The following is a 26,708-nucleotide window of genomic DNA, read 5'->3' as shown; positions in this document are numbered from 1 at the left end:
TGTTATCTAGATTGCAGAACCCTAAGCATTGCTTTAAATTATCTCACGGGGGGAGGGGGATGCTTAACATGCTGTATTTCATTTTGTTTTATTATCTTATTTATTTATTTGCAGTACTAGGGATTGAACTCTGGGTGCTTTACCACCAAGCAACATCCCCCAAAAAGGCTTTTTTATTTTGGCACAGGGTCTTATTAAGTTGCTGAGGCTGGCCTTGAACTTTCAATCCTGCTGCCTCATGTCCTGAGTTACTGGGATTACAGGCCACTGTGCCCAGGCTGGTCAACATGCAGTATTTTAAAAACCCGAGTGGCAAGTCCAGTGGATCACCATAGACCATGTCATTACACTATGAGCTGGAATGATCTGCACCAGCTTTAGATGCAGCCAAGATACTGTGGAAACCTGGATACTGAATGAGTTTAAGCAAACACTTGCAAAACACAGAACACGAAGTATTCAAATAGGCAAATGTTAAAAGCACACACAGGCAAGCAGCAGGCTTCTGCTAGCATGCATTTAACAACTAGAAATAAAAAGATCCTGACTTTTAGGGGTTTAGAAAATAAAAAATAAGTTACCAAAAATAAGTCATGATCAGATCAAATCACATCTTAAGATGAAACTTCCCACTGAACTCATTTGTGGAAATTAACTGTTTAACCTTGAGAGGGTAAATAACTCATTCATTGTGTTTCCAAAACATTTGTTTCTATACGAATTCTGTCTAATTGGGCATGTCTGTAGCTTGGGGTGAGGATAATCCATATCAGTAGTTTCAAACTTTAGCTTAATATCTCCTGTCTGGAGGGGATGTTAAAATAAAAACTGCAAAGTCTCACCCCAAGAATTCAGTAGGTTTACGGTCAGCTTGCTGATTGACATTTTGGTCCTAGATAATGCTGATTCTGTGGATCCCTGGAGTAAAGCTTGAGAATCAGTGGACCAGAGACCAAGAGTCCTTGATTCCCTCTCTACCATGGTCCCAATTGATCTACTTTTGTACAACTAAGCAAAATACCAAAGGGGAAAAAAATAAAATTTAAAAAACAATGTTTTGGGGAAAACAGCACAGTACAATTTGCAAGTAATTAAAAACATGAACTCAAATTCCTAGAACACAATTTGCTATGGAAAACAAATATGTGGTAGAATTGTCCTTCAGTAGTCACAGGGATTGGTTCCAGGTACCACCCCTAACCTACCAGGATACTAAATTCCCGGATGCTCCAGTCCTTTCTACAAAATGCTGTAGCATATGTGTATAACCTATGCACATCTTCCGGTGTGCTTTAAATCATCTCTAGATGACTTATGATGGTTGATACAGTATAAATGCTATGCAAATATCTGTTATACTGTATTATTTAGGGAATAGTGAGAAGAACAAAGTCTGTACGTTATAGTACATATTTGAGGGGAGAGGTACTTTCGATCTAAGGTTGGTTGAATCGATGGATTCAGACCATGAACGTGTCGGCCCAACTACATTGGGAAGAATGGGATCAAATGGGTATAGAGAAAAGCGCTGGTGCTGTTATTTAAATGAGAGGAATCCTAGTTTATTCCTCCCCAAATGCCCATCTCTAGTGACTGTACACAGCAGCCACACCTGTGCATAATCCATCTTTCACAAACTATAGGACAGGATAACTTAACGACAATACTGCTGAATTGACTAGCTAGTCTTTCATAAGCCTGGGCTATAGAAACATGCAGGCGTAGGACTGAGAAAGAGGGAGAGACAGAGAACACTAAGCATCGATGAAGATGAGGAGCAACCAGCTCAGACACGGCTGGGGAAGTAGGAATTGGTACAACTTTGAAAAACTGACATGATTTAGCCAAATTGAGTGTATCTATAATTATGGCTCAGCAAGTCCATCCCCAGGCATTAGCTTAACAGAAATGGATATATATATATATATATATATATCAAAGGAAATGTATTTCCATAGTCACTGCAGAAATATTCATTTTTGGCCCAAATGTCCATTAACAGTTAATTATATATCAGGTTTGTTTACCCTTGTTTGAGCAAGGCATGGTGGTGTGCTCCTGTTCAAAGCTAGTCTCAGCAACTTAGTGAGGCCCTAAGCAACTTAGTGAGACCCTGTCTCAAAATAAAAAATAAAAGGAGCTGAGGGTGTGATTCAGTGGAAAAGCACCCCTGGGTTAAATCCCCAGAACTTAAAAAAAAAAAAAAAGCCTTGCTGTGAGGGCCTATCCTATGCATTAATGCATTGAAGGAAATTTGGGGCATCCCCAGCCTCTACCCACAAAAGGCCAGTAGCACCCTCTGCTTCCTCCCCAAACCAGCTGTGACAACTAAAAATATCTCCAGATATCAGACTTCCTCTCTACACAGTAATAAGAATGAATAAATGAGATACAACAGAAAAAGATAAATCTCATAAACTTAATATTAACCAAAAAGTCAGAAAAAAAAAAGTACATGCTGTGTATTTCCACTCTATAAAAAGGACAAAAACAGGTACAAGTAACTTACGCTGTTAAAGATCAGAGTGTTAACGGGATGCCGTTACATGGATGTGCTGAACACCTATTGTGCATGCACCTTTCTGTGTTATACAATATTTTACCAAAAAATGATGGATGAGTGAATGCATCAACTCTTCTCCCAGAAAAACTACTCCAAGAGGGCTTTCTTCCTTCCTTCCTTCCTTCCTTCCTTCCTTCCTTCCTTCCTTCCTTTCTTTCTTTCTTTCTTTTTGTAGGGGGCGAGTACCAGGGATTGAACTCAGGGGCACTCAACCACTGAACCACATCCCCAGCCCTATTTTGTATTTTATTTAGAGATAGGATCCCACTGAGTTGCTTAGCACCTTGCTATTGCTGAGGCTGGTCTAGATTGAACTCCTGATCCTCCTGCCTCAGCCTCCTGAGCTGCTGGGATTACAGGCGTGCACCACTGTGACTGGCTCCAAGAGGGTTTCCAAGGTGAGTGGGGATCAGGAGCCCCTTTTGCATAGCTAACATTTATCGATGTCACTTATGGCCCCCCGCACTCTGCAGTGCCACATCCCAGGGCCCCTTTGACTGCTCATGGTGTCCTACTACCCTGGTTCCTCTGAAACCAGCCATTGTAAACCACAGCATAACTATCTCTCCTTCCTACCAGTGAGCAGTGTCTAGCAGAAACAGGGCCACTGAAAACAGGAAGCTGAAACTTAATTCAAAAAGCTGGCTCTGAGTATAAACGTAGAATTAGGTGCTGGCCCTTTTAATGCACTTGGACTCTATAGGGGAAGGGGGCTGCACTGAGGAGCAGAATGGGTGGCAGAACAGGGAACCAGGAAGCATTAGTGGCAACAGCTGGCATCCTGGGCTGTGACAACTCCCCACTTTCTAAAGAGGAAACTCAGTCTTTGGTCTTTGCCTGGCTCACACAGCTAGGAAGGGCCTGACTTGGACTTGAACGTGAGCAGCTTTGCTCTAGCTCTGGCTCTGTCCCGTCCCTCCACCATTCTGTACCCCTTCGGGGAGGCCCGGGAATGCCTTGCTTCCAATAAGGCACAGGCACTTCCTTTCCAGCTCGCCCCTCCCTTCTCTCACGGTGCATCCATCAGGACCATCATGGACCCTGCACCTAACAGAAACTCTCCAGGCTTTCCTTTCCTTTCCCTCCAAGAAGACACACCCTCTTTATTGCTGACGCTCCCTAGTCCCCAATGGCACGCCCCCTCTGCCTGTCAAGGCAGCCCAGCTGTTTCTGCCAGGCTCTCCTTTCTTGTTAGTCATATCCAGATAGCTGCATCCTTCCACCAAAGACTGAAAGTCACAGTTCCCCAGGGGTTCTGTCCACAGTATGGTTTCCGCCCCATCCCTACTTTCAAACCTGGTGGCAGTTTCACTATGACTGCCCTGGGTATTGCAAGATCCCTTATGATTTTTCTCTACTCTGCCCACACCTTCAAAAACAGTTTCTTTATTAAGCACCCCTGCCTCCGCTGCGTTTTTTTTTTTTTTTTGTCTTACTGAGGACCAAACCCAGGGCCTCATGTATACTAGGCAAATGCTTTACCACTGAGTTACACACCCCAGCCCTAAGTGGCCCCTGCCTTGTGTGTGTGTGTGTGTGTGTGTGTAGTGATAGGGATTGAACCCAGGATCTTAGGCACACTAGGCAAGTACTGTACCACTGAGCTACATCCCCGATTTTTTATTTTTATTTTTCCCCTTTTCTTTTCGAGACAGGATCTGGATAAATTGCTAAGGCTGGCCTTGAACTTGAGATCTGCCTGCCTTAGCCTCCCCAGGAAATGGGATTACAGGAGTGTGCCACCACAGCACACTGTGTTCTAAGTCCTTCTTAATTAGCCTAATTTGACTGTGATGGTTGTTTCTCTGTATTGTATTGTATTGTATTATATTATATTATATTTATTATATTATATTCCCTGACCAATTCAATAACAAAAGATAACATTGAGAGATACTTATAATGTGCTAGGTGTTTGGTCAATATTTCATGTAGATTATCATTCAGTGCTCACAACAACCCTTTGAAGTAGCACAATTACCACCCCATTCTACAGATGAGCTGGTGAGGCTTAGGGAGTTCCAACATATTGCCTGTGGCGGTGAAGTCAGGCAGCATTAAGAGCCACGCTGAATTCACACAGTCAGGCCTGAACGTCTCAGCTTAACTGCCTCCCAACACTATTAGATTTATCACACTATCACAAATTGTTCAGAGCTCCTTCCCAGAGGCCCTGGCTGCAGTTGGTGGGAGGTGGGATCAGCATGCGCCGGGGTGGATGCTTCTGGATCCTGGAGGGAGACTGGTTACCCAGAGTGGGACTGAGAGAATAAATGGATATACAGAGCTTCATGGGACCCATGCTTCTCATTGCTAGAGAAGCGGAAAGAATAAACTTCCTGCTGTCGTATTAGAACTGGAGATGTCAGTGTGTTCTTGTGGGTTTAAATATATACTTCAAAAATTAAAACCCAGACATGTTTGTGCATGTGCATGGGTGGACATGAGAAAACTCAAGATGGAGTGTTTGAGAATGCGTGCTGGTATGTACACAGCATGGTGTCATGCGTGTATACCAACATTCTGGGGACACACGCATAGACCATTGGCCTTCTGGAGTTCCACAGCCATGGACTCCACCAACCTTGGATGGGAAATATACAGAAAAAAAAATTCCATCTGGACTAAATGTGCACAGACTTTTCTTTTTTGTCATTATTCCCTAAGCGATACCACAGTAACAACTATTTAATAGCATTTACATTGAATTAAGTGTTATAAGTCATCTGAAGATGATTTAACATATACAAAAGGAGTCAATATCTCCCCACCCCATTTCTGCTGAAGCCCGAGGGGTTTGGTCTGAAGTTCCCTTATGTGACAAAAGGAACTTCTTCCCTAAGGACTGCAGTTAACACAAGTCTTCTCTATAATGTCATCAAACAGGGAAGATTAATTTACAGGAAAGATAACTAGAGTTGGTGGCACCCATATGAACTTTGTCCCAACTGTTATCTGACCTTTAAGTCCATTCATCATTCTTAAATTTATTTATTCTTCCTCTGAAATATTCTATGTCTCTCACTTCCCTGTCCCCTATGAAGAGACTATATCAATGTGTAAGAGTTTTGGGATTATTGAGTACTCACTTTTCATTCTTGTGATATTCCTGTGCAAGTAATAAATTTGTGGGTTTTTTCTCTCTTTTTTAACATACAAGATATATACAGGTTATATGCAAATATTAAGCCATTTTATATAACACACTTGAGCAGCCACAGATTTTGGTAACCGAGGCAGGTCTTGGAATCCATCCCTCAAGGAAATTGAGGGATGACTATATATTTTCTCTAGTTCTGGCCCTTGAAGGGGCACCAAAGTAATACCCATGCAGCAATAAGCATGTCTCATTAAGATTCTTGTAAGTTTACTCTTTTGAAATAGTTTGAAATGAAAAATTGAAAACACAAGATCTTCAAATATTTTCCAGGTATTCAAAGAGTAGTATTAATGAGCTGATTGAGCTATAGGAACTTCTGAAAGGCCATATGTAGGGTTAGAATGAGCAGGCATTAAGGTTTAAACAAACCCAAAGTAAGAAATTTTACCTCCTGAAATTACAGTTCCTCATCTGCAAGTGGAAAGAATAATAACAATCTCCCTCAGAAGTGTTCTATGGAGGTCAAATGATTTAATTAAATAAAGCTTCGATGTTAGTTTTTCTGTTCTTTTCTTGAAAAAAAAATGTTTTTGTTGTTCTAGCAGGTGCAAGTGCCATATGCATTTTATCCCAGTGACTCGGGGGCCTAAGGCAGGAAGATTTCAAGTTTGAGGCCAGCCTCAGCAACTTATATCAAAATTTGAGACCTTATATCAAAATTTTAAAAATAAATAAATAAAAGGACTGGGGGTGTAGTTCAGAGACTGAGTGCCCCTGAAGTTAATTCCCAGTATCAGAAAAAAATCACGGTATCAACAGAACAATGTTACTGTTAGAGCTTTTTAGATGTAGAAATTGCTCTGTTTTGTGAAAATAACATGGAACACTTATTTATTTTAACATTTATTTTTAGTTGTAGGTGGACACAATACCTTTATTTTATTTATATGTGGTGCTAAGGATCGAACCCAGTGACTCACACATGCCAGGCAAGCGCTCTACCACTGAGCCATAAACCCAGCCCAGGACACTTCTTAAAATATGATTTAATGTAAAGACCTATGCTCTGTTATAGAGTCAGTTCTTCCTTCTTTTTATGAGCCAGTGGAAACTTTGCCTCCCTGAGATTTTTAAATCTAATTTTTACTTTTTTGTGGGAGGTGGTTTGGGGGGGTTTACTGTGGATTGAACCCAGAGGCACTCAAACACTGAGCCACATCCCCAACCCTATTTTGTATTTTTAGTTAGAAACAGGGCCTCACTGTGTTGCTTCGTGCCTTGCTAAATTGCTGAGGCTGGCTTTGAACTCACAATTCTCTTGTCTTAGCCTCCCGAGCCGCTGGGATTACAGGCGTGCACAATGGAGCCCAGCTTGAGATCTAGTTTTTAATATGGGGTGGATTATTAAGGAAGAACCTTTTAATGATTTTCAGACGGTGACACATACTGAAAACAATTATTTGTCTAGTACCTGTTTAAAAATAACAACAACAAAAGAAAAGGACGGTGCTGCCCTCACCCAGAAGTGTCTGGTCAAGGGGCTCACACTGCCTGGGGCTTTGCCCACCTTCTGTGCTGCTGGGGTCCGTGTGTGGCTGATCTGTAACTCGTGCCCAGCACATCAGCCTGCAGAACATGGGCTGGGAAGCTCAGCAATAGAACATGAAGTTGAGCAAGGAAAGACGCTTCCATTCTGGAAAGAGGTGAGGAATAAGCTAAAAATATTCCATGCACACCGGAAAGACACAGCAATGTACAGCTGCCCCTGCCTCAGGCCATGCTGGGCCCTACAACCTGCAAATACTTTAGGTTTCTGTCTTCAGATCCCCACTCATGCATGCAAGGTAAGTGCTCCACCATTGAGCTACACTCCAGCTCCTGAGTAGGATTTAAACAGCAGAAATCAAGAGAGAAGCCTGACCTATCATTGCAATTGGAGTTTCATTCCTAACTCTGCCTTTTCCTTGATTTCCTTTGATCTTCTGTCTTAACCTTCCTTTGGTTACTCTGAAAGCAAGGGGAAACTTGTGCCTGAGCCACCACCCACCCGGCTTTTGTCTGATTCCAGACACTGAAGATGCTGGAGTCTCACAGAATGGGACTAAGCTCCCTGGAATCACAAGAGCAGCTAAAAACAGCTCCGCCCGGCTCAGTATTTGAATGGAAAATTCTACAAGGGTGAAATAAGAATGGTTATGACTTTTTTTTTTCCCACCAAGGCTGAAAGGAAGTTAGAATTGCAATGTTTACAGGAATTTGAAGTTGACTTCATTCCTAATAAGGAGAAAACTAGGAAGAGACACCTTTATGAACATCTGAGGTCAAAACAAATGGCTGTGGAATCCTGTCGGACACTGTCCTAAATTTGACAAGCTCAGTAACACAAGAATACAGTTTTCTTTTTTCCTTTCTTTTTCTTTTTCTTTTTTTGATGTGTGTGGTCCTGGGGGAATGGAACCAGGCCTCATGCATGCAAGACAAGTGCTCCACCATTGAGCTCCACCCCAGCTCATGAGTAGGATTTGAACAGCAGAAATCAAGAGAGACGCCTGAAGGTGGATTTAAACCGCCCCTTCTTCAGTTTCTAGGTGGTCGCATGTAGACAGCATAGACGGAGGAGCGCATTCTAAAATGAAGACTCCAGCCATGGGGCAAACCTTGGGAAACAAAAGGAACCAAGAAGCAAAGTCCACAAAAATCACAATCTAGGACTCTAGGACATTCCATCAGCTCACCGCTAATGAGCTGGAAGGAAAAGAGAGCCAGCTGCAGTTAGGAAGAGAGAGGCAGGGCCACTGGATTCCCGCGCAACTTCAGAAAGGACTCTGATCACAGTAACTACACAGGATAGAATCAAACAGGTGGTTTTCTTTATTTTTATGAAATGAATCTTAGCTCCTGGTTAAAGGATCCAGGGGGTAGCAACTTGAATTCAGCTTGTGTCCATGCAGTGTGTCCTCAATCTTTAATTCAGCATTGGACCATCTCATCTCTCTCCCTCTTCTGACCTGGGGTCTAGCTCTGTTGTCTGCTCTGGCCTGGAACTCACAAGCCTCCTGCCTCAGTCTCCTGAATAGCCCAGATTACAGACATGTGCCATGACGGCTGGCTTGACGATTTCACCTCTTAGTGGATCCCATCTTCACCACAAAGGCAATCATTCTGACATGAATAAACGATTGGCTTGGGGCAAGTAATACAAACTCTCCCTGCCTCGGTTTCCTCATCTGTGAAATAGGGATTACAACAGTACCTAGGCTCAAGAAATGTCCAAAAGGCACTGACATTCTCTTCTCAGATACACCAAAGGCCAATATGCACATGGAAAGGTGTTCAGCGTTGCTATTCCTTAGGGGCGTGCAAATGGAAACTACTAGAAGGTACTGTTTCACACCCACTAGAATGGCTAAAATGGAAAAGCTGAAAAGCAAGCGTTGATAAGACGCAGAGGAACAGAAACTCCCACAAACTGCTGCTTGTGAAACATTGTGATCTCTCAGAAATCAGTCTGTCAGTTCCTCAAAATGGTAAGCAGAGGCTTTTTTTTTTTTTATTCTTAGTTGTTGATGGACCTTTATTTATTTATTAATTTATATGTGGTGCTGAGAATCGAACCCAGTGCCTCACACATGCTAGGCAAGCGCTCTATCACTGAGTCACAGCCTCAGCCCAAGCAGAGATTTTTCATTTGGACCAGCAATTTTACCTCGGGTCTCTAACCAAGGAGAAATGAAGACGTGTGCCTCCATAGAGAGTCATTCAGCGCACCTAGTAGCACTGTTCATCATGGCCCCAGAGTAAACAACCCAAATGTCCATCGGCAAATGAATGAGTAAGCAAGTGTGGTGTAGCCACAGGTTGGAACGGGATTCATCGGCATGGAGATGTGAGGAACTGTTCATACAGCAAGAGGGATGGACCTCAAAAATCCTGATGGTAACTGAAAGGGACTAGGCACCACAGATCACTATTGTATGACTCTATTTATACAAAGATTTCCAGAAATGCTGGAGGCAGTGGTGGGCACCTGTAATCCTAGCTACTTGGGAGGCTGAGGCAAGAGGATGGCTATTTTGAGGCTAGCCTCAATAACTTAGAAGACCCTGTCTCAAAATTAAAAATACAAAAAGGGCTCAGGTTATAGCTCAGGGGTAGAAAGCTTGCCTCGCATGTGAGAGGCCATGGGTTCAACCCCCGAGTACTGGAAATAAAAGGAAAAAAGAAGAAAAGAATGAAATGTCCAGAAAAAGCAAATCCATACAGCCAGAAAGGTAGGGCTGGGTATGGAATGGGAAATAGAAAACAGGTGTGAATTTTTGTTTGTTTGTTTTTGTGGTGACAAAAATGCTCTAAATTAGATTGAGGTCATGGTTACAAGATTCTAAATCTACTAAAAAATCACGGATCTGTACACTTGTAAAATGAGTGACTTTATGATATGTAAACGATACCTCAATAAACTTTGTGGAATGTAAATTCTACCTCAATAAAGCTGTTAACTTGAGTGGGGGCTGAATTCCCTTAGCACCTGTCACTGAAAAGATTTGTGATGTGGTGATGGCCACTTCCATGCCTTCTAGAAAGCCTTTATAGTAAAACAGAGGCTCAAAAACCACTCTGTCTGTCTAAGTTTTTGTTGTTTGGTGGTGCTGGGTATCAAACCCAGGGCCTCACGAAGGCCAGACAAGCGCACTACCCCTGACCTGCACCCTCAGCCCTATTTATTATGAGTTCTCAGTGACTCGGTAGCAGAAAACCAGATATATGGAAGCAATACTGTGTTTATTTTAGCAACGCCAGGGGAATGAAAATCAGTCGGGCGCTGTGTCCACGGAGGTTCATAAATGTATGAAGCTCCCTCTCCTTCGTGGCTCTGCAGATGCTTAAACCACAAGCCTTATGGAGAAGTGACCAAAGCTACAGGTAAAGTGAAAAGAAGAAGTACCTGGTGCAGGCAGGGAGCCAGATATGCACTGCCTGGGGCTACCCGGATGACAGGGGTTCCTAGGCACAGGGCAACCCAGCTGGGCTGGGCTCACAAAGGAACCAGGGGGCTGGGGTGTAGCTCAGCAGTAGGACTCCATGCTTAGCATGTGCCAGGCCCTTCCATTCCCAGCACCAAAAAAAAAAAAGATAACTGTAATTTTCCAGGCAAAGAAGGGCCTAGAAGAAAAGCTGGCATAAAGGCAAAAAGGTCTATTTGGGGAACAGCAGTTGTACAGGGAATTCAAGTCAGAGCCAGATAAACAATTTTAACTACATTTTTTGGACATTTTAAATAAAAGCCTCTCAAGGTCAAAATGGCTCTGACAAATTCCCTTAATGCCTGATTTCACTTTTCTAGACTTGAACTAAAACATACACTTCAGTCCTTAAGATGCATCAAGAGGGTAATTTACGCTGCCCTCAGCAGCCCCAGGTCTAATAACTCCCACAGCCCAACCACGCTCCCCCAAGGCGCTTTCCAATGGGTTTGGGCCTAAGTGGCAAAGGGTGTCTGCCCTTTGGAATAGACAGCGTGGGGTGGGGACACGGGAAGATTAGAATTCCTGGCCTGGGAACTGCTTAAAAACTGAGCCAGAGTTAAAAATTCATAAAATAAACTTTCTGCAAAACAGGAGAATTTTCTATTCGTAGAAAACATTTTCTGAGACAAGCCCAATAGTACAGTTATCCCTTGGATGATTGGTTCCAGAACCTCCCATGGAGACGGAAGTCTGCAGATGCATAGTGTTCACATGGGCCCTGTGCAATCCTCCTGTACACTTTAAAGCATCTCTAGATGACTTATAACACCTGGTACAGTATAAACAACAAGGGAAAAAAGTCCGCAAAGGTTCTGTTACAGATGATTTTTTTTTTTTTTTTTGGTACCAGGGATTGAATTCAGGGGCACTTGACTACTGAGCCACATCCCCAGCCCTATTTTATATTTTGTTTAGATACAGGGTCTCACTGAGTGGCTTAGAACCTCGCTGTTGCTCAGGCTGGCTTTGAACAGGAGATCCTCCCATCTCAGCCTCTGGAGCCGCTGAGATTACAGGCACACGGGGCTGTCATCGGATGATATTTTTTTTTCCAGAATATTTTCTATCTGAGCTTGGTTGAATCATTTGGAGCAGAACCTGTGGCTACAGAAGGATGACCATACTCTTCTCCCTCTTATTCATTTGTTCTTGGCTCCAATGACGTTTGAACCCCACTGAATGAGAACATTTCTGTTGGGAAGCAGGACTAGGCACAAGGAGTAGAGGATCCAGAGAGGCACCCAGAGTTAGATACAAGAAGGGACATTAACACCTGCAGCCACATACCCGACTTCTTCTCTTCCTTCTTTCTTCCTATCCTTTCCCTCCCCTCCCCCCTCATTTCCTTCCTTCTTCTTCTCCTTCTCCTTCTCCTTCTTCATGGTGGTGATACTACTAGGGATTGAACCCAGGGATGCTCTATCACTGAGCCACATCCCCAGCCCTTTTTTATCTTCTATTTTGAGACAGGGTCTCATTAAGTTGTTGATACTGACCTCAAACTTGCCATCCTCCTCCTTCAGCCTCCCAAGTCCCTGGGATTACAGGCATGTACCATCACACCCGGGCCACATGCTCGATTTCTAAAACAAAAATTATACCTGCTATATATTAAAGCTTTAGAATAGTAATGCTAAAATAAAACCTCAAGAATCAACATCCAAGAAGTTAATCTGTTGTTCCCACTTTCTTTTAGTATGGGATGCATTCCTACAAGGAGCCAGGTACAATTCTCTAATCCTTCCATCAGTCCTACAAAGAGACATTTTATCCCTGAGATCTAGAAGAGGCCTGATCAGGCTCAGTCAGAGACATTTGGCATCTTGTCCAAAGCTAAACAGACTCTGATAGTGGATCCAGGCTCCTAGCTCAGGTCTATTGGTTTCCAAATCCCACCAGTGAGCTCCTCTGTGACTCCACAGAAGGAGCTGACCTGGAGATATTTGTCTAGCACACTCGAGAGTCCACTCAAATCTAAGATGCCTTCCACCCAATGACAATGCGTTCCACCCAATGGTTCTAATTCAGTTGGACCCAAATCTTTCGTTTTTCTCTTTAATACACTTTTCGCTTCATCAGTATAAAATTGAGACAGATCATAAGAAGAAATTCTGCTTGGGGTTTTCTAAAAAAGAATTGCTGCTCAGAGGGACAGTGGGATATTGAAACAGGTTCCTGTCTCTGGCTGTCCTAGAAGATGGTATAATTAACAAATTAACAAAGCAAAGTGTTTACAGATACCATTACTATTACTCAACCCATTTTTCATGCTAATATATATGGATGTGTAAAGTGCATATAAATCAACTATGAGTGAAATATCTGATTTGAGGAAACAGACTGAATTGTTTTCTTTCTTTCTTTTTCTTTTTTTTTTTTTTTTGGTGCAGGGGATTGAACCGAGGGTCTCCAACCACTGAACCACACACCCAGCCCTTTTGTACATTTCATTTTGAGACAGGGTCTCACTGAGTTGCTTAGGGACTCACTAAGTTGCTGCTGGCTTTGAACTTGTGATCCTCTTGCCTCAGTCTCCCGAGCTGGGATTACAGGCATATAGCACTGCGCCGCATGTACCACTGAGTTTCTGTGTCCCAAGTCCTGTCAGGATTTACCTTCAAGGTAACAGAAGTACAAAGTGTCGTCTTGAGAGAAAAGAACCAGGAATGGTGTAACTTCGCTAGGGAAGGAGAAAAAGTAAGTAAGGATAGGAAATGAGCCACAGAAGATCCAAGAAGAAGCCCAGTGACCACTGAAGGAGAGGAGACAAAGACAGCAAAGATCACTCCCGGGTCGACCCCCTTCCCAGACTTCTTCTAAAGAAACTACAAAACCAATGCCACTGTTTCCTTGATAACCTATAATAAAAGACCGAGTCTCCGGGGCCATTTACCACCTTCCTAAGAGACTGGCTCCTTAAGCACTCACTGGTGTCTAACTCACTGAGCTGTATCCCAAGGGATATAAAATCGAGATGGTTCAAACCAAGCCAATGGTAAAACTTATCTCTCCAACTTTTCTCCCTTCCAAGTCAGTCTAGAAACCCAGTGATCTCAAAAGCCCTATAAGCCTGATTGGTTTGGGAAATGCCAGTTCCCTCTGGACCCAAGAGCCCGGGCACACCACGGGACCTTGAGTGGCATTCCAGAGACCTCCTTGGTTTGCATCCACTTTTCCTGGCTCCCACAGTCACATCTCTCAGATCGCAGCTCCCTGAACCTCAGCGTTCCATGCCCCATTCATAGGGAGGGGCTAAAGGGATATGCCAATCTGAAGGAGTGACAAAGAATCAGGCCACTGTGAAGCCTACCACAGTCGGAAAAGCCACCAACCTCCCATATCAAGGGCCAGAGTCGGGGGATGCCTGCCACGGCAGGGCTGGTGCACAAAAGCAGATGGAAGCCCAGGCTCTGTTGTCCAGACTTGTCGTCTCCAACTTTGCTCCTTCCTCTATTCCTTCCCTTTCAAGCACCTTGACATTTCTTCTTCCTCCCGTTTCTAACCAAACCTTATCTTAAGAAAGGCTCTTTTTCATTCATTTGCATTTTTAAATGAATTTGAAATAAACTCCCATGGGGTCCTACTTAAAATACTCGTTCAATCATTGAAATCCTCCAATCTGAGGAGACCAACGAAGCACATCTGATTCCCATCACAGGCTGAACTCTCCAACTCAGCTGATGGGTAGCTAGGAAGGAAGGCAGGAGGTGGCTGAACCTGAACCTCAGGCCTACAGGTGGTTCCTCCTCCTGATTGTACATCATCCACGACGGAGTCAGAAAATACACTAAAAGAAAAACATCATCTTGCAGAGAGAGGGGGAGGAATGGGGTGGGCATGAGCAGGGATAAGATAGATGGCAGGAGGGCTGGGGAGAAGGGACGGCAGGAGCTGGTGAAGTTCCCTGGCAACATCTTTAGAGCCTGAGTAGGCCACACACAGAGTCTTATCTTCTGGGAATCCACCAGCGGACCAGCCACCTCTTAAGAGACATATTATGTATGTGCAAGCGATCGTATTTAATTTTTATTAAACCCCATGACCTTTCCACACCAGCCACCGTTAACCGAACAACTTGGGGATTATGTGAAGGGCAGCTGTCCACAGAGAGGCTGACATCAGGCTCTGAGGTGGTGTCAAATGACAGTGGGATCTTGCCGCAGCACAGTGACTCTGTGACCCAAAGCAAGACTCCCTGGGAATGTCTGAGTAAGGCTGCTGACAATAGGGCAGCATAGAATCAAGCAGATACAAGGGGAGGAGGAGCAGGTAGGAGCCACAGGGGAGGGGACCCCATTAGCCAGCAGAAGCTCTGCAGCCGAGGCAAGGGTTGCAAATAACAATTCACAATAGCAAGACTGTGGAACCAACCTAGATGCCCTTCAATAGACGAATGGATTAAAAAAATGTGGCATTTATACACAATGGAGTATTACTCTGCATTAAAAAATGACAAAANATGGCAATATGTAAATCAATGGATGTGTAACTGATGTGATTCTGCAATCTGTGTATGGGGTGAAGGTGGGAGTTCATAACCCACTTGAATCAAAGTGTGGAATATGATATGTCAAGAAATTTGTAATGTTTTGAACAACCAACAATAAAAAATAAAAAAATAAAACAAAACAAAACAAAACAAGGGCCTAGAGGTGGAGCACTTGCCCAGTGTGTACAAGGTCTGGGGTATCCCCAGCACCTCATCAAGAAAGAAAGAAATGGCTGTGGCTGTGGCTCGGTGGTAGAGCACTTGCCTGGTATGTGTGAGGCACTGGGTTCCTTTCTTAGCACTGCATATAAATACATAAAATAAAGGTCTTTCAAATATATACGAAAGTTTTTGGAATGCATGAGTCAGTGGATTTGTTTTCAATTGTTTTGCTGGTGTTGCTGCTTACCAGAAATGTGAAAATCTAGTTGCAATCCATACATCATGCTGAGAAGCCAGGTGAACTTTTGTCTCCATCAATGATCACAATTGTGGACTTTCAGGGAGGGAAGGGACTAAGGGGACTTCTTTTCAGCACTTGGGGCTCCCTTGGCAGCAGCTCCCTGACCTCTGCATCCTTGGTTTTTGCTCACTGACCTTGAAGCTCCTTGGGTTCTCCTGTCTCTCACCCAGTAACCCTAGATTCATCTTCCAAAATGACAGACTTGGTCCTACTTTTCTTTCATGAGATATCTTTTGTTAAGACACTTTAAGCCAGGCCTGGTGGTGCCAACTTGTAATCCCAGGGGCTTGGGAGGCCAAGGCAGAAGGATCACAAATGCAAGACCAGCCTGGGCAACATAGCAAGACCATCTCCAAATAAAAAATAAAAATAAAAGACTGGGGATGTAGTTCAGTGGTAGAGTACCCCTAGGGCATTGAATCCCCGATCCTACAAAACAAATAAATGTCTCTTAAGTCTTTTTCTTTAGATTGAATATCTTTTTTATTTGTCTGGATCCTTTCCCCCCAAAATGGGGTTTGGCCTTTTAACCTTCTTGGGAGACTGCTTTGTCAGCAGCTCCCCTATGGTCTGGTGACAGGCCTGGATGGTCTACATCATGGGTTAAGTCATACATAAGAGAGAAATATGGCTTTCACCTTCCGTATTTTGCATTCTACAGTTCTTCCTGCACAGCTGTAGGGGCCTGTCTCTGACTGCCTGAGCTTCTCTTTTTCATTACATGACTCCTTCCTGCTCTAGAAGAGCAGATTTTCAAAGCCTTCTAAGTCTAGGAAGTTGTGTGCTAACATCTCAAACATGCCTCCGCAGAGGCTGGAACCTGAGAATCACCTGGAAGCTACACTAGATCCTCTGGGAAGTGGACCTGGCCTTCGATGTGTCTAAAAGCTTTAATACAGCCAATTATTATAAGCAACCACCAATGAAAAGAAACCATAAACTTGATCCTCACATTGATTCCACTGACTTTTCTCCTTGAGCCTGAGAATTTTTATTTATTTATTTATTTATTTATTTATTTATTTATTTATTTATTTTTGAGCTGGACTAGTTCAACTGAGAGGTTCACTGCAAACAACTTAAGGTTATCAAATAACTTGGAGATTAGACCAAGGAAAAGGTGGAATTGACTTAGCAACAACAGAGACCCAATTGAAAGTCACCCTTATTTTGTTTATTTAATTTTGCTATCAGGGATTGAATCCAGGGTTTCTTGATCACTGAGCCACATCCTCAACCCTTTTTAGCTTTTATTTTGAGACAGAGTCTCACTAAGTTGCTTAGGGCCTCTTTAAGTTGCTGAGGCTGGCTTTGAACTTGCAATCTTCCTACCTCGGCCTCCCAAAGCCACTGGGATTACAGGTGTGTGCCACTGAGCCCAGAGAAAGTCAGCTGGCATATAATAGATGCTTTTGGTGTTTATTATATTTGAGTATATGGTCCAACCACACTGAAATCCTTTTTCTTGTAAAATGAAGGTGTTGGTCCAGAAATCCTTAAGGTGCTCTAATTTTCTGATTCAGTTCCAGGAAAGAACTTGCAAATAAAAAATTTAAAAGTTGTATGTCTTGCTCCCTGTATGTAGGCTAAGTGCGTAGGTGAGCCTATGGGTCTCTGGGCCCAGTGAGGCAGCTTGGTATATCAGCAGAATCTGATCAGACAGTCAAGTTTTTCAACTTGGCTTTGCTAATCTATGCTTCTGTTTCTCAGCTGCCAAATAGAGTTGAGGTGTGGAATCTAAAAATGTTGAACTCACTGACAGCAGTTAGAATGGAGTACAGGAGAGAATGGAGAGTCGTCGATCAAAGCTATGAAATTTCAGATAGACAAGAGGAATATTTTGAGAAATATTGCACATCAGGGTGATTATAGTCAATGATAATGTACTATATATTTCAAATAACTAAGATACCAAATCTCAAACATGGCACCATAAAATATGATAGGTAAAGCAGGTGATGGATATGTTAATAGTCTTGATTCAATCATTCCACACTGTATACACTTATCAAAATATCACAGACTCCATCAATGCATATAATTATAATTTCTGAATAAAAACTAGAATTAATTTTAAAATAACATTGACAAATAAATATTCCCTATTTTTAAAATTAACATTTGAAACTGTGAAGAAGTGTGAATGTCAGTTCTTTTACCATCTCTTAAGCAGCTTATTCAGTACTGACATATTTATTTTTTAAAAAAACGAATTATGTGTGGTGGCATGTGTCTGTAATCCCAGCTACCCAGGAAGCTGAGATGGGAGGATCATCAGGAATTCAAGTCTAACCTGGGCAACAGAAGAAGACCCTGTCTCTTAAACCACAACCAAAAAACATACATACCAGGAATCCTATTGAGAGTCACCCAGAAATGTTCATCAGGACTGTAGGTGTCCCTGGACCAGGAGAGCAAGTCCAGTGCTTGCTGGTCTTGGAGAACAAAGTTAGCAAATTCCCTTGTGAGGGCCACATAGGCAGTGCCAAAGTAGATGGTCATATTGTGAGGAGGAGGAGATTTTAATTTCCCTGTTTTGTGCACGTAGGAGTTTTTGCTGTTCAATAATTCTTGGTGGACATACTTAGTCCGTCCAATTGCGTGAGCTGGCGGCAGCACCCCTGGGGTAAGGTTCTTCCCTATAAATCCTTTCAGATACTGAATTATTTCCTTGTTGGTTTTCAGGGGGAAATCTTGCCCACAGGTGTTGAGGACATACTTCCAGGGCACGGCAGAGGCCACCAGGTCCTTCATGCAGTTGATATCCGCCTGGAGCCTGGAAATCCCACCATAGACCACAGGTTCTATCTTAGAAGCCAGAAAAGCATTTGGGAAGCAGCTCAGTAATTGTTTCACCGCATCCTTAAATGCAACTGTTGCCTTCTGGTCCACGTGCACACAGTAGACGTTTTGGGGCATGTAAATGGCCCTGAAGAGCCTCTCAAAAGTGTCAAAGTCTTTGTGGATGGTCAGGGTGAAAGCCAGAGGGAAGTCAGCTTCTTCCTGAGAGAGTGTTTCTGTTATATAATGACTCTGAACTCTGTACTCGTAGCAGGTAGATTCACGGAAGGTAGTTTTCAATACAGTCTCTACTGGGTAGAACACCTCCTCCTTCAACATCTGGAGACAGACTTCAGCCAGCATCGAGTTGTTGATGGGGGCAGCCTTCAGAAAGTGCGTGTTCTCCCATAACTTATTGTTGTAAACACATACAAGAACCAGGGCAGTGATAAGAGACACACTAAAAAGACAGTACTTCCAAGAGCCCATCGTTCAGAAGCAGGAAATGAGCAAAACGTCTTTGGAAAATGAGATCAGAGCCTCGATCCAGTTAACTCACGTCTCCTGCGGGCTCCAACCTCATCCTCCTGGTAGACACACTTCTCATCAGCAGCCAACAGTTCTTTTTCTTTTCTTTCTTGCTTTCTTCTTCTTCTTTTTCCCTCTTCCTTCTCTCTTCATTTACAGCTCTGTCGCGTTTTCACTTTTCTTTGACACATTTCTGAAGTAGCTGTTTTGCATCTGCCTTGCCTGCCGGTCCCTTCCTCTGCAAAACCCTCCTCCCAAACCTCCGCCCCCTGGGAGCTGCTGTGGCCAGTTGAGAGTACCTGTTCCCACAGTGAGATCACTCATGGGTGAGGTGGCTGTTCTGCAAGTCATCGCTCTAGGACTTCAGACCCGCTTCTTGTCCTAGCCCAAGGCTGGTAACTGTGTCAGCTCCCCAGCTTCCTGTTAATCATTGCATTCAACTGACTGGGTTTGTTTGCTTAAACAGCACTGCCAAGTTAAAAGCCACAGTTGGGAGCATGTGAACACCGCCTGGAGAGAGATTCTGTCAATAAAAAACAACGTGCTTGAAAATAAATTGCTTAACCCCTTCTTTTTTCCACGCAGGCCCCCACCCACCCACCGACCTGGCTGGGTAGTCTGTAAAGCATAGCATATGACGGGCTGTGGAGGCAAATTCTTTCCAGGGTTTAATTTTCTCTGCGACTAGGAAAGGTCCTTAAAAAGACATATTAATTTGCAAGCCGACCTCACATCTCGCTTACCACCCAAAGTGACTGGGGGCATTCTGTTGAATAAAGGCTAATTTGTCTCAAACATAAAAATTCCAAAAGTACTAGCAAAATTGCACAGAGGTTAAAGTTAGGCAAATGGGAAGTTCAATTCACCCTTGCCTCAGTAGGATGCAGAACAAGCCTGATGATTGGAGAAGTAGGAGAGAGGTAGACTCCTATACTTTCCAGAACTTAAGGAGAGAAGCTCTCAGGTTTAGATTTATAAGCCCTTGATTTTTTTTGGTACTGGGGATTAAACCCAAGAGGCTTTTACCACTGAGTTACTCTTATAGCTCTTTATTTTTTTTTTAATTTTGAGACAAGGCCTCACTAAGTTGCTGAAATTGACCTTGAACTTGTGATTCTCACTGTCTCAGCCTTCTGAGTCACTAGAATTTCAGGGCTGTGTCACCACATCCGACTCAGATTTATAAACACTTTAAAAAGCATTTCCTTACGTATAAAAGATAAGGATATTTTTACCACTCTAGATCAATCATGAGAATAAACACAGATAACATATAAAAAGAGTTCCTCACAGTGTTGGAAAACAGATGAGGCTGGGAAAGAGGCAAAATAGTATAAGAGCTGACAAGAAACCCATTTTCACACAGTCATAGGACACACGCGCGCACACACACACACACAGCCTGCTTCACACTTCTACTTCAAGAAAATGACACAATGACTGCTTCTGCCTTTGAAATCATCTTGCCCCTCCCTTGCGCCTTCGTCTGTGAGCCCATGACATTTAGGATCCACTGATGAGTTCTGTGTTAGTTGGTAGCCAGCTGTGAATAAGGGCATTCCTCATCTGTTCCTAGCTCCTAGCGTCGTCTACAGAGTAAACCATCAAATATTTATCGATTTTTATCCTTAAGCTTTCATTTATCCATTTCCTTGATCACATTAGGGTGAGACTCCTGATAATAATTTCTAAGAGATGAGTCACCATGTACCTATTTTTTTCCTAATACATCTTCTTAATTTTAAAGATAATATAAAATTATAGTTTGCAAATGTCTTCACATCCTGTACTTTCATTTACCCCTTGCCCATAGACAACACATTTTGATTTTATTAAGAACACAGCGGGGACTGGGGATAGAGCTCAGTTGGTAGAGTGCTTGCCTCGCATGCACAAAGCCCTGGGTTCAATTCCCAGCACCACAGAACATAGGGGCCAGGCATAGTGGTGCAAGCCTGTAATCCCAGTGACTCAAGAGGTTGAGGCAGGATGATGACAAGTCCAAGGCCAGCTTGGGCAACTTAACGAAACCCTGTCTCAAAAAAAAAAAAAAGGAAGCTTGGGATATAGGTCAGTGCTGAAGTGCCCCTGCGTTCAATCACCAACATTAGAAAGAGAGAGAGAAAAAAATAAAAAGGAAGAAGAATAGCGCACAGGGGTGGGGTGGGGGGTGGGTAGATCACATGCTTAGCATGTGCAAGGCCCTGGGTTTAATTCCAAGTGCGCACATGTGCACATACACCCACAACATAGAGGAAGATGCAAATTTATAAGCTGCTTTTAAAATTTGAGATTATAGCCTAACATTGTCCCTAGACCTGTTGGGCCTTTATTAGACATTGTCTCCACAATGAATACTTTTGAACCTAAGAGTTGAATGATTGTTTTTTATTTCTTCACTCCCAGATGAAAGCTAACGCATTAATGAGACAGTTGCCAAGTGTAGTTCACATGCATCAGGAGCGCAGGAAACGATGCCAAGAAAGGATGCAGGGAGAATTCTCCAGAACTCAGTCTTCAGCTGTTTTGGGAGTCACATTCTACAGCATGATTCAGCGGTTCACAATCTTGTCTACACAGTCCAAACAGGATTCAATCAACCTGAATTTCTCTCCTTCACTCTAAAATCCTTTAGAATGAATCACTTCTTCCACACAAAAGCAATCTTTTTGGAAATGGCTAAAATCATCTAATTTGTATTTAATTTTTAATATCCCTGTAGGTAGGCACTGTCTACATCAAATGCATTTGGCTGTCGGGATGCTTAAATGAAGATGTCAGTGCCTAATTATGCCTGTCTGAACGAGTCAAGTCATTTTTAGTCTTTCTCCTAATTTATCCAGACAATGACATCAGCTCTCCCTTTGTTTATTTTGGCTGTCATCTTGTTCTTGGCCCAGTTCTAGCTCTCCAGATACTGCAGGCATAAATGCATCTTGAATCTTTTGCCTGCTTCTTGAATTTAGACCCATGGATGCTTGGATTTCATGCTTTGCTGCAGTAGATTCTTGTACCTCCCCTGAAAAACTGCAAGGGTCCTCTGACTTCCAGCTTTGGAAACATTTACATTTATTTAAAATAGCGTCTTTGACAATGCTAGACCTTTTCAAAAGCACACGTATGAACCTGTTTTCTTTTTTGTCAGTTTGGTGCTCTCTGATGTTCTTTCTCTTGCCGGTCACATGGGAGAGGCTGGTTCTCCTGAACCTCCTTCTTTCCTGATGCCCTTTTGTAATCTACCACTACTATCCTTCTAAATTCTGGACTCTATGTTCTTGCATTTGGGTAAAATGACAGGAGGGGATGGCAGTGAAGGACCAAAAAGAAGAGAGATGGCTCATCTTGGTTTGAATATTAGATCAAAATTAATTCCCTAAATTCCATGTTGGAGGCAGTGATAAGATAAGATATAGAGTTTTAAGAAAATGGGAACCAGGATCAACCTGCAGGGTATGCATTTATATCCCAGAGGTAAGTCTGCAATTGGTTATATCTCCAAGAAGGCATGCTCATAAGTTCTTATTCTAGAATGTAAACCAATTTTTCTTGCACTAAGATAATGTCAATCGATGTTTTTAGAAGAGCTTCATTGCACCCTACTTCTTATACTTATTCATGAGCCAAAAGATGCCCAAAGTAGTTTTCACATGTTCATTTTATCACGACACCATCTTTGTGCCCAAGTTAGAAGCCAAAGATGCTAATGGAAACTTTCTCAGTGACTGGGAAGATCTGGTGACATCCCAAACAGAGGACGGCTTGGATTAAATTGCTTTTTTAAATCTCAAGAGTGTTGATATTTTGATTTTTTTCATGACCCCAGTTGTTTTCCTACTCTTCTCTCTCTCTCTCTCTCTCTCTCTCTCTCTCTCTCTCTCTCTCCTCTTTTTCTACTTATATATGGATGGATGGATGTTACATTCAGTACCCTGATTTACCCTCATGGATGTTTCTTTTCAACCACAGAACATGGCCTGAGGGTACAGGGTTTAAAATAGCCAGGTAGCATGGTTAAAAAGATCTCTGGGGACGCTGAGGCTGAAATTTGAGAATTCAGAGCCAGCCTCAGCAATTTAGCAAGGCCCTGAGCAACTCAGTGAGACCCTGACTCTAAATAAAATATATAAAGGGCTGGGGATGTGGCTCAGTTGGTTAAGCACCCCTGGGCTCAATCCCAGTTTAAAAAAAAAAAAAAATTCCCTGGGTTATGTGTCAGAAAGTCTCTGGGAGAACCAAGAGAATTCTTGAGAGACTTGGAGCCTTTGAAGACCCCTCTGATCCATACCTCTTGGTTTCCTTTTGGCTGCATTTAAGGAAACCATCCCCATGGGTCTCACAGACAGGTGAGGACTCTACAGTTAATTGAAAACCTCCAGCACCCAGCTTTGGCCTCCTCGGTAGCTGGTCATCCATACCTTTGCATCTGAGGTTTTTTTTTTTTTTTTTTTCCCTCCTTTAGAAAGCCAGGGCCTTGTTCATGCCAGGCAAGTGCTCACCGAGCTACATCCGCAACCCCAGAGTCTTAGTTTTGCAACTCTGAAGTCAAGACAAAAATCAGTCTCCTGGAGGTGTTGAGAAGATTCTGGAGGTAATAAACTTACAACACTAAGCTCAGTGATGTCACAGCTAATTTCAGACCCTGAGAGAACGCCATGGGGAAGGAAAAGGTGTGAAGGTTGCAATAGCTTAACTGAAAACAGCCCGGAAGCCGGTTAATAAGGAAGTGGATGAGAAAGCTGGTCTTTTCAAGCTCAATTAAATATCTCTGAGGCAACCTGAGGTTGAGGTCAGAAGCTAAAAGACTAAGGGAACTGCAGGGCTAGTTAGAGTCCCATAGCTGTGTTTGCACATAAAAAGGTACCTGGAAACCAAGGCTTTTAATACCAAGTGCAAAGGGAAGTGTCTAAGCCAAAGAAACACAGTGTAGATTTTTCTCTGCAGAAAGTCATCCTCAAGTTTGATTTGAGTATATTTTACAGGTTGGTTATTATGGGGAGAACAAGGGCCCAACCCCAGTGCAGAGTTGATTCCCTCCCTTTATAATAGATTTCTGTTCTTTCCTTCTTTCTCTTTTCTTTCTTTATTTGTCTTCCTCCCTCCCTCCTTTTTTCCCCTTTCTTTCTGTATGGGGGATTGAACCCAGGGATTCTTAGCCACTGAGCTATATCCCCAGCCCTTTTTATTTTTTTATTTTATTTTGAGACCAGATTTTGCTTAAGGGTTTGCTAAATTGCTGAGACTGACCTCAAACTTGTGATACTCCTGCCTCAACCTCCTAAGTTGCTGGGTTTACAGGTATTCACCACCATGTTCCGGCTTCCTTCCTTCTTTTTATATCCCAGAAAGTCCTTAATGTGATTGTGAAGTTACAGGAGTGAGAGAGCACAGAGACAGGTAGCTTTCTCCTCCAGGAAAGATGGTGAGCTTCTGACCATTAGCAATATCATTAAGAAAGAGTGTAGCCCCCCTTCTTCCAATCACAGTACATGGTTCCATCAGTACTGAGTGCAAAAACATGAATCCTCCTGCTGTAGAGTCCCCAGGCCCTAGGATTGTAGTCTCCCCATTTCTTCCTCAAGGCCACAGTCTACAAGGAACTGACTATTGTCTGTAATCTGGCCCATGAGTCAGCAGGTGGGGAGAGATCTTCCTTATAAGTGATAACTGTCCAAAGGCCCCAGGCAAAAAATAAGGAAAGAAAAAAAAAAAGCTTAATTCTGACAAAACCTGAATTTACATAGTGGATCTGTCTTTAATATCAGAAGAATGGATTTCCATAGACTTGCAATACTACTCAACTACTTTTCTACATGGTCCAAGGCTTCATTTTAGGTTTTTCCTATTACCAAATGAAGTTCATACCTCATTCACTGGAATATTTTGGTGCCTAATTAAGTAAAGTACATTTTAAAGTCCAAACAGTACCAACATCTTTTAGATTCTAGAAACATTTCCCTTTGCCTGAAGAGAACCAAGAAATATAACATAACCCAGTAAGTTAGAGATGAGCATAACTAAGATAAATATGGGGACTAATGACTTAACAAAATAGATGAAAAAATCACAGCGCCTTGTAGGCACATCACATCATAAAGCAACATATACACATGCTCTTCTCTCTCTCTTTTTTTTTTTATAAAATGTAATGTTATTTTATGTTACTCTGCTGTTACATAGGGCATAACATTTTCACAAGGCTATTTTGGGACTACAGTCAATGATTAGCAACACACAATAGTGGTCCAACTCTCTAAAGAACAATCACTAGACAAACTGGACACCCTCTCACATGTGCACAAGTCTGCATGGAAAAGTACTAAAGTTTTAGACTTGGACTTGTGTACTTTTATTTCCCCTTTCTAGTGTACTAAGAAATGACATGCACTTTTAATTTGCCAAAATCAATGCTTGTATTCTGGCAGCAACATGCTACTTCTATTACATAGTAAAGTGAATACCAGAACTACAAAGACAGGAGGTGTAAGTGAATTTTTTTGGGAAGGGAAGTTGTCAACTTTAAACAGCAGCAAATGATGAGTGAATAAGAAAACTCCTTGTGATCACAGATGGACATGACCTCCACAACATGGGATATAGGAGGCATTTCAATTTGTGACCCCCCCCCCCCGCAAGCCAGGAAATATCAAGTGCTCTCCCATTCCATCCAATACTTCTGGATTCCCACTAAAAAGGAATACAGTAAGAGTATAGAAAGGTTGCTTACTGAAAGGAAACCCTCAAAGAAGAATAAAGAAGGGAATGTAGAAAGTAAGAAGTCATGTAGAACACTCTTTAAATTGCAATTAACTACATTTTCTTATCTTCACAGTAATACAAAACACAGTCACTGGTAGAACTGGTTCAGATTACTTAAACACCAGATACATTTTTAGTCCTCTACTAAGTGTTTGGAATTTCTTATGTTTCTATGAAATGAAGCTATTAATACTTTTCTACAGCAGTAACTGCACACCAGGAAGGCCAAGACAAACACAAATCAAGGAATGGAGTTTTCCCAAAGCTGCAGTGTGAAAAGACTATAAACAGTTGATTCCATACGCATGAATGGGTTTCTTTGCGGTAGGAAATCCAAGTGGAATCGGGAATGGAGATGTGTAAAAAGGTTTCTTGAGGGAAGAAGGATGACATCTTGTTTGCATTTAGTTTTCAGCCCCTTCTGCTGCATCACATTCTTTTCCTGCACTGTCTGATGTCCATAATGTTAAGTTGTCTCTAAGCAATGCATGATGAGGGTGCTGTCCTTGTATGCCTCTTCATTCAGTGCATCAAGTTCTGCAATGGCCTCATCAAAAGCCGTTTTAGCCAGTGTGCAGGCAAGCTCTGGGTTATTAAGGATCTCATAGTAAAATACAGAAAAGTTAAGAGCCAGCCCCAGGCGGATTGGATGTGTGGGTTGCATCTCTTTCTTGCTTATATCAAATGCCTCTTGGTAAGCTTCTACATGCAACTTCAGCAAGGTACCAGAAGTAACCTCCTTTCATTTTCAGATAGAAGACCTTACTCTCTGGATTAGTTGCTTTGCCTATTAAATACTTATCCAACAATTCCAGGACCGTGGTGCAGATGGACCTCAGCTCGACTCCACTTTCTCCCGATAGTCCTTAATCAGCTGCAACTTCTTATCGGACATGTCCGTCTTCTGCTCCATGCTTGAGATGACCCTCCAGGCAGACCTGCAGTCCCCCGACCACGTTCTTGTAGGCCACCAAGAGCAGGTTGAGCTCCTTGTTGGACAT

General features: G+C 42.7%; 1 protein-coding gene and 1 pseudogene across 3 annotated transcripts in view; both read right to left on the bottom strand.

The window, feature by feature from the left end:
* Positions 1 to 19,402, bottom strand: part of LOC107149240 (glucosaminyl (N-acetyl) transferase 2 (I blood group)) — an 81,141-nt gene extending 61,739 nt beyond the window's left edge. Inside the window, exons 1-2 of one of the 2 annotated variants that reach the window (XM_048799778.1) lie at positions 17,991 to 19,402; positions 7,041 to 7,833 (exon numbers count right to left, since the gene is read on the bottom strand). In XM_048799778.1, coding sequence (XP_048655735.1) covers positions 7,553 to 7,833; positions 17,991 to 18,912 — 1,203 coding nt within the window. In that variant the 5' untranslated portion in view covers positions 18,913 to 19,402 and the 3' untranslated portion in view covers positions 7,041 to 7,552. Of the gene's footprint in view, positions 1 to 7,040; positions 7,834 to 17,990 lie in introns of those variants that run through there. The other variant, XM_015493995.2, reaches the window with a different exon arrangement.
* Positions 19,403 to 25,165: 5,763 nt separating this feature from the next.
* On the bottom strand, positions 25,166 to 26,708 carry LOC107149415 (annotated as a pseudogene). Its single transcript, XR_001504394.2, has one exon. The product of XR_001504394.2 is annotated as a 14-3-3 protein theta-like (transcript).

This window comes from Marmota marmota, unplaced genomic scaffold (assembly GCF_001458135.2).
Source record: "Marmota marmota marmota unplaced genomic scaffold, marMar, whole genome shotgun sequence".
Lineage (NCBI taxonomy): Eukaryota > Metazoa > Chordata > Mammalia > Rodentia > Sciuridae > Marmota > Marmota marmota.
The sequence above is the reverse complement of the archived record's forward strand: the minus strand, read 5'-3'. Positions and strand labels throughout refer to the sequence as shown.